This window comes from Crotalus tigris, unplaced genomic scaffold (assembly GCF_016545835.1).
Source record: "Crotalus tigris isolate CLP2741 ecotype Arizona unplaced genomic scaffold, ASM1654583v1 scf7180000018125.1543573, whole genome shotgun sequence".
Taxonomy (NCBI): domain Eukaryota; kingdom Metazoa; phylum Chordata; class Lepidosauria; order Squamata; family Viperidae; genus Crotalus; species Crotalus tigris.
In genome coordinates this window covers 308059-317068 of record NW_024096837.1, presented here as the reverse complement: position 1 = coordinate 317068, position 9010 = coordinate 308059, and the positions used below count along the sequence as shown (strand labels likewise).

General features: G+C 39.3%; 1 protein-coding gene across 1 annotated transcript; it reads right to left on the bottom strand.

Moving 5' to 3' along the window:
- Positions 1-6849: 6849 nt before the first annotated feature.
- On the bottom strand, positions 6850-8895 carry LOC120310135 (protein BTG1-like). Its single transcript, XM_039348215.1, has 2 exons — positions 8602-8895; positions 6850-8074 (listed from the first exon to the last, which is right to left on the bottom strand). The coding sequence occupies exons 1-2, from the start codon at positions 8717-8719 to the stop codon at positions 7722-7724; spliced, it is 471 nt and encodes a 156-aa protein (XP_039204149.1). The 5' UTR covers positions 8720-8895; the 3' UTR covers positions 6850-7721.
- Positions 8896-9010: the final 115 nt, after the last annotated feature.

Genomic DNA, 9010 nt, shown 5'->3' with positions numbered 1-9010 from the left:
TTTAGTTTAAATCTTTAGTTTAATACTTCACTTCAGGCTTGCAAGATGGATGGACTGGTCTTACAGCTGTATTAGAACTGCCACTATTATATCACTATACTGTACTGTTTTAAGGATGTGATCCAGAATATTTTTTAAATTTCAGGGAAGATTATGTATTCAGATGTATTTGTAACATCACTTGTGAGTATGTTTTGCTGTAATGGGAGGGAGGGAGGGAGGGAGGGAGGGAAGGAAGGAAGGAAGGAAGGAAGGAAGGAAGGAAGGAAGGAAGGAAGGAAGGAAGGAAGGAAGGAAGGAAGGAAGGAAGGAAGGAAGGAAGGAAGGAAATCCCAGCCATACTTTTAACAGAAGGATTAATTATGGGAAGTTATTTTGATCTGCTAAGAAATAAAAAAGTAGCTTAGGAGTAACTGTAACTCACAAAACAATGAGCTAGCTTTTTAACTTTTCAGTCTTTTTCCCCAGGTTTAAGATATGTTAAATGAAGCAAGCATCGGCAAATGCTTTTTCCCCCCTTGGTGCAAATGAGTTCTTATGCATAAACTATGGCATAAACTATGTATTTAGTTTGCCAAAACCTCCTGAATTTTAATACTGCACTTGCTCACTGGAGATGGGGCATATGCTGGAAACATTTTTCTCCTTTCTCCCTCCATGATTATTTCTTTCCTTTTGGTTAAAAAAAAAAAAACCCAAACGCACAAAATATGATTCGCTATATATCTCTGCTTTTGATTCAGTAAATACAAAGTTGCTTTCAGTGAGAAATGACTGAAGCCAATGCCATTTTTCTCGTGAACACAGACTCCCCTCATCTGATATTTTCTAGAGATATTGGAAAATGATTCATATCATTCCTCACTCCTGTAAGTGATTACGTAATGAATATGCCACAAAAAAACCAACCAGGGGAGCTGGGTAAAGAACTTTCTGAAAACTAAGACAGACATTCCTTCTTTATCTCAGCCTCTACATAACTCAATAGTAAATGGGTATTAGACAAAAACTGAGCCCTCTCCTCCAAATCAGCAGACTTAAAATTCTGCTGTGTAGTCAGCTTAACATCCAGAAAATATCCAAGTAATAGAATGTGATGGAACGAAGAGAGAGAACAGACAAACAGACCAATAACAAAAATCTGTACTAAATGTTTTTTTCACTGATGCCAACAAGTAGCGAGAAAATCTCAGAGGAACCTTTATACAAGGGAAATTTTCACACATTGCCAAGGCAGTACCACTTACATACTTCCTTTAAATGAGTCAGATGTAAACATTTATAAAGCCTTATCTTTTTTGAAGACTGCCCCTTCCACAGTGTTTGAAGTATTTGTTGTATTCCTATATAGTTTCTCCCTTCCCTTTATCCTCAGATTCTGGTGGAAAAAAATAATCCCAAATCCATAAATTATTTTTCCCATACACAAAAATTAAACTGCAAGGCCCTAACAGAAAGCTTCAGGAATGTTTTTACAGTCCATTGATCTTGAAACATCTTTTTAATTTAATTTTTTCCCTTAGTACCCAAATTGATTATTTTATTTTATTCCCCCCCCCGCAATATATCACAGAATTGGCTTTCCATTAACATGCTTATGTATCTACAAACTTTCTGATGCAATGTAAAGTGACAGCATAAATGATATAAATTTAAAAATAGAAAGAGAATATATAAATAAAATAAGATGAGATGAAATTATGAAGTTAGACATAGTTCTCTCTCTCTCTCTCTCTCTCTCTCTCTCTCTCTCTGTGTGTGTGTGTGTGTGTGTGTGTGTGTTTGTGTAAATTATAACTAGATGTGGCTGTTAGGGCTACAAAAAAACAGTTGAACACTAGATGGCAACAAGGAGGCACAGAAACATGTAGTGAGTGCTACTCAGTGATTGACCAACTTTTTTCAATTCAGGTCTGATCATTCTAGCTTTACCAAGTTTGAGATATCAACAGTTTTACAGTCATTTGTTTGGAATGCTGCACAAACCAGATCTAGCAAGGCTCTCAAGTTTTTATCTGCATGTACATTTAAGAATTGCATCAAACTCCCATTTTCACGTTAAGAAAATTCTCAGTTCTTTTACTTAAGGATTCTTTTAACTACCCTTTCTATAGATGAGACTCTGTGCTTGTTTTGAAATACTATCTCCCAGAATTCCTATTTATGCAGTCCTAATACATCTGGAGAATGACAAATAGGGTAAGGCTGATGAAAACATTGCCTAGATATTTATTGAATGCACATTTATATTTTTTTTTCAGGCCAACAAACAGAACTTACCCTCAGTGACAAAATAATATTAAATAGAACACTGTAGAGAGAAAGTTTACAGGAGAGCTAATTATTATTTATTTATCACATTTTTAAACCACCCCTCTCCCTCATAGATGAAACCACAGTGGAGAGGAGACTGAAGATATAATGGAAGGACCAGGTCTTAACATTTTGTTATTAGTATGGAACCAACTGGGCTGCCCCTTGATACCATTACAGTAAAAGCTCTGATCTATATTCCAAACAATGAAACCTTGAACTGCAATGGACCATGGAGTCTAAAGATGACACAGAAATCTAAGATTACCTCCATATGCCAGAAAAAAAAAATCATTAGTAATGATGTGTCACAGATTACTGTTCAAACTGGGGATGAATGGAGGTAATTTTCGTCTATTATCTTGTAGGACAACAGCATGGGAAAGAGGAATACTTGTCAGTCATTAATTTTCACAGGAAGTACAATGCAGATGTCATGCTTCCAACATACGAATAAAGCAGAACTCTGAGGCTTGCAAATTCCTCAAAGAACATGTTTATTAGTTACAAAGTATCGGCACGTCAAAAGTGAAAGCAAGTCTGGAGACACATGTAAACAATTCCCCAATACAAAGTTGAAAATCCCAACCCTAAAACCAGTGGTGAGATTCAGTCAGTTCACACCACTTCGGCAGAACTGGTAGCTAATTTTTTGTTGCCCAGGCCCAGAATGGAAGCAGCATCCACACAGAGAATTGGTTGTTCACATATTTGAATCCCACCACTGCCTAAAACTATGCAAGCAACTACGTTCCCCAATACATCATGTTGGTGGGCTTTTTTCACAACGCCCAGCCTGCAGTCTCGGGAGCAGCCAATGACCTTGGTTCCCATGGGACAAAAGATTATTTTGACTAGCGAAGCACTGGCAACCCCCTCCCTCCATTCTATGTGGCAACCGAAAATGAAGAGGAAAAATGGCTGCAGCCATACTCACTTGTAGAGTTGACAGCACACACACACATATAGATATAGTTATAGATATATACATATACTTCCATAATATAATATGAAGATTAATCCTGTAATTTTTCATAAAGGAATACATTTGGTTTTTCTTTATCAATCTAAATAAATAAATAAATCACCTCACTGCTATGGACGATATATGTCTTCCTCGATCTTCAGTCCTCCATCAAAGGCCTGGGATCTGGAGGGTTCTGTGCAATGTCTTAGTTATTCCTAGCACTGTACTTCTCTGGATGGAGAGCTCTGATGTTCCTGGGATTTGTTGGAGCCATTCTCTCAGCTTAGGAGACACAGTCCCGAGCTCTCCTTCCACCATTGGGACCACTTTGGCATTTACTTTCCACATCCTCTCTAGTTCCTCCTTCAGATTTCTTTAGCTTATCATATTTCCTGATGTTGTTGTCATTTGGTACCATTATATCTATCAACACTGCTATCTTCTGGTCCTTATCTACTATCGTGATGTCTGGTTTCACTGGCCAGTACCTGTCTGTCTGTCTGGATCTGGAAGTCCCACAAGATCTTAGCAAGAAAGTTATTCTCTACAAGTTTCTGTGGAATCTCCCATATGGACTTACAAGTCATCTAATCCAAGGCCTTGACTTCCCATGGCACTTCCTTTGCCTGACCTTCCTCCCATGTCTGCTGCTGTCCCAGGCTTTCTCTCAACACCTCATCTTTGGGTGCCATCTTACTGAGGTACTCCTGGATTCCAGCTGGCAAATTCAGGGAGTTGAAGTCCACACATTTTAAACTTTCCAGGGTTGAAAAAGGTCATCCTTGGGGCCCTTGCTGGTGTATCGCCTTGTCAAGGAAGGATCATTCACTCTGTTACATACAGATCTTGGTATGTCAATCCTCTCCCTCCCACCCCCCACCACCCCAGTTAAGCATGTTTTTCTACATCAAGCCATTAATATTATATGGTGATTTTTTACTAAATTTGCTAGATGATTCATTTTACTGTTTGTATGCTGCATTTTTAACTATAGCTTTGATATAAATAGTATTTATATTATGATTTTAACTCATCATTCAAGTTTACCTGGGTATACCTGATGTGGAAGGATACAAAATAATCAAGTATGGGGTTTTTTTTAATGAAAATGTTTTGCTTTCAGGTATACCTTTTTTCCTCCTTTGGACTTAATATCATCACTGCCTATTATGTGTGATTTCTTCTTTTCCTACTTTCAAAAGGACTATTAAAGTGAAAATAGCCCCCTTTTTTAAATGTAGATTTTTACACCACAGAATACAGCCTTTTATATTTCTTTTTTTTTTTTTTTTGCTTACTCTTGACACCTGGGGCACATGGAGCAAGACGGAGAAAAAAGGGAAGTTGGACCCCAAGCAACATATTTAGAGCAGTTTGGGCTCCAATGTACAATAGCATTTCCTTTTTCACACAATGTGCATCATGTTACGTGCATCAGGTGTACAGTAAGAATGATATGTAGATTTAATGTGCTGTGTTTTTCTTACTGAATACTCTTTCTAAACTACATGTTACTAATAATGCATTATTTAAATTTGTTTCCAAATAACCAAAAGTATTTTAGTGCAGTTACATGTGAAGTTACAGTGACAGAATAATTTCTGCACTGTAAAATTGGTAACAGACATTTCTACATCCAAGTTTGTTCAGAAATAGATGTTGTAGGTCAAGAGGGGCTACTGAGAGGTAAGTCAGCAAACAAGCCACAGGACAGATAAATTCCAATCCTGTATTACACATTTAAGGAATCAAATAGTGCTTGAAATATGAAGAATTTTGTATTAGTATGAATAATAATATTGTGACTCAGAAATTACATGTTGGAAATCAAGCAAAAATAACCTTCATGGCATCAGTTAGCAAAAAAAATTGACAAGATTAAAAATCCCTAGTATACATATATATATGATTGACATATAAAATCTCTATGCACTTGTTTTAAATATTACACCTGGTACCTTATGGGTGATTAGGAACTGCATTCCACTATATGAACTGTTCCAAGTGTTCTCCATTGCTAGCAGGAAAACCAAGCTGATTGGTGTGAGAGAAATCAATGGAGCCATGCAGAAAGCCATTTTTTTCCCCAAGTAGACTGCTAAGAGGTGCTAGCCTGCTTTTTCCAGCTTGACATCAGAAAATGGATTCCTTTTCTCCATGGCAAGCACAATAATACTGATAGCCCCTTGGCAGGCTAGTTTACAGAAATATTTCAGTGATTTATTTAGAGCACTTTGGCATGCATGTTACTGGCATACTATGAACAAACACTAATACTTTCAAACAAATGTTCTTGATATAATAATGTTATCTTCCAAACATCTTTGTGAATAGTTTAAAAGATTTTAGTAGCTAATACATGTTCTGTAAACTTCCAGTTTTGGAACAATATACAATAATTGCAGGGTGGGGGGAAAGGAAGGAAGAGGAAAGAAAAAAAGCAGTATTCTTCTAAGCACAAACATATATTGCTGACAGTTTAGATTCATCTCCACCCATCTGGTTTACATTACAGAAAAGATTTCCTTTTTATATATAATCTTTTTTATGGCGTTTTAATTCTGGGATTTTATGTTGTTCTGGGGTCCTACTAGAGAATTTGAGAAAATATATTTTCATTTATGAAAATATGATTTATGCTTGATCTATATGTATAATGTAGGTTGATAGATTCAACTATAGCAATCTTGGTTATCTAATTGGAGGGCATGAAGAGTGAAATGATCCTAGAGAGGGTCTCCCTGTCTCAGTGGCATTAAAAAAATTAACTTTCTTATGTTTTATGAACTTAACCAGGATTTGGAATACAAAATACTACTGACTTGCACTGACCACCAAAAAAAAAAAGAAAGAAAGAAACAAGCTCATTTCCTGTAAATTAAACAGCTGTTTTCAAAGGCAGACTATAAGCTCAGTGAGACTCACTTTGGTGTGGTGGTGAAGATAATTGGCTACAAAGAAAGGTGCATGCACCAAGGTGACCTTGGGTTCACTTTCTCTCAGCCCTAGGAAAGAGTATGGCAAACCACTTCTGAAAACAATTCACCAAGCAAACTGCAGAGACTTGTCCAGGCAGTCTCTAAGAACTGGACACAATTAAGTGGGGGAAAAAAAACTCAATATATCTTTAAGTTAAAATAATTTTAATATTATTTCATGATATGTTTTAAAATGTTATGCAGTTTATTGAACTATTTTATTAGAAATCTCCATTTTAAACAGAATTTGTATTTATTGAATTATAAAACAATTGAGATTCCACTCTTTCAATTCGTTCTACGTGTCACTTTGAATCTGTCCAGACTTGTTCCTTAACTGCACCTTTTGCCTTGGTAATGTGATATATTAAGATAGGTTAGAGAGTTTAACAACCTACAATGCTCTTATTCATTACATACAAAACCAAACTCTACTTGCTATGACAAAGGCCTTAGGAGAAGTTTTTTAAATAGCTTTTAGGATTCTAAAACAGTGAATGTGAGATTTTTAAAATTTGAGTAGAACAATAGCACACATTTTTAAAATATCAGAGACAGAGTAAATAAATAGATTTAAACACTGGATTCAAATGTGCTATGAAATTGACCTATATGTTTTATTTGAGAATACTTTTAATAATTCCATTCATATAAGCTGCTGAGTTGCATTAGGTTTGGGAAGGATATTGTTATTTCATAAATAATTCCAAATTAGACTTGTGGATCAAAACAAACTGTTAGACAATTTAATCCCAAGAAAGCATTTACAATTATATTTTGAAGGCTTGAATAATTGTTAAATTTAATATATATTGGATATATTAAAACAAAATGTTTAATAGATATTTGACCAAAGTGACAGGAACAAACCGTTCAGCAAATTTCTATAATACTCAGATTTCATGGTTGACAACTTTGGGGGAAAAATATTCTGGATATTTAGTCATAGCATACGTATTCCACAGCAGTGTTTACATCCCCAAATACAAAAGTTTGTGCAGCCAAATTACTGGTTAAGTTCTAAAAATCCCTTTTATTAAAGTGTATAATGCCCAATCACATCCCCATCTCTCGTTTCTTATGTCCACCCCTATGTTATTGCTCAAGAAGTGCAATGATGATGTAGGAATGCTATTCTAAAGTAAAAGTCATTATAAAAATAAAAAATAAATGAAATTAATTTCATTTTTATTACAAATAGCCAAGGATTTTTTTTTCCAAAATATAAATTTGTAAAACAATTGCAGTGACTGTACAATTTCATTTACAGTATACAATCCAGAAAACATGTAAAAGAACTGTTTTTATACATTAGCCCTTGGCCACAAAACAAAGAGTTTGGCAGTAGTACTACAACTTTAATGACTATGGGGTGAAAATCAACATATCAATTACATCATCTAACATCATTATCAAAGTGGGATACATACATACATCATTGTACAGGGAATGTTTTTTTTTTTTTAACTGGAAACTGTCATCATGTTGTAGTTCTCGGAAGGGCTGGCTCTGCCAATTCTCCATTCCTCTTTACAGCTGCTTCTGCTCTCCAGAGCTTTGGCATTCTTTATGGCTGGTTTAGGGCCTTCGTAGAGGACGCAGATAGATCCATCTTCTCCTATACGATAGGACACTTCAAACGGGTCTACCCAGAGAGTTAGTTCGCTGGGCAGGAGCTGGAAGAGTCTCTCATGGCTTAGTCCAATCATGCCTGCTGCCTTGCCTATCAAGGGGTCCATCTTGTGATTGATCCTAATGCAGCGGTACCCAGAGCCTTTGGAGGGCATCAAGGGGAACCAGTGGTGCTTATAATGATCTGCAAACAGGGAACAAAGGAAAAAAATGGGAGAAGGGTTAGAGCCTGCACAGCCGGCCACGGAGAGTGGGGGGGGGGACACTCCAGAATCAGCCGAACCAGACCGCCACAAGCCCGGCAGGGGGCCGCAAGCTGGGACGGGACGGAAGGCTGCAAGAACCGCTCCCGTCGGTCAGGAAAAACCGTTCGGCTAAGTCCGAGGCCGAGTAGGGTCCCGCCAACGGTAGGAGGGATTGGGGTGGTCGAGCGCGGAGAGGGCCCGAAGCTGCTCCAGGGCTGCAGAGACGCCGACCGCGAAAGGAGAGAGCTGGCAGGGGGGGGGGCAGGATTCGGGGAACTTGGGTCTCCAGGAGAGGCGCCTCAGGAGGTTGCTGTCGCGCCGTGGACGGGACGGACGAACCGTCCTTTTTGGGCTCAGCACAGCGGTGCCAGGGGCTGAGGGGCGCCGGGCTCGGTGTTGCTCGTCCCGGCGGCGGCGCTGAGGCAGAGACGGAAAGGGGGACGGGGGTCTCTCGCCGCTGCCTCACCTCGGAGTGCCTCCTGGAGAGACTCGCTGAAGCAACGCAGCTCCTCGTCGCCGATGCCGCCGGGGGTCCTGACGAGGCGGGTGATGAAGCCCGCGGCCGTGGAAATCTCCGTCTTCATGGCTCTCCCCGGGCAATTCTTTCGCTCTCTCTGCGGGCTGCGCGGCTGCGTCGGAAAGGCGAAGGCGGCAGATGTTGCGGGGAAGGGAGGGGTGACCCAGCTGCCGATCGGCGCCGCCGGTTCAGCTGCTGCAGCCGCCGCAGCCGCCACCCACTCAGCCGCCGCTGGGGAGCCGAGCGCGAGGAGTAAACAGATCCGGAGACACAGACGATGCGCGGCGGTCCCCTCCGCCTCCACACACGGGGGGCGTGACCAGCACCAACCAATGAAGATGAAGGCGAGCGGCTACAT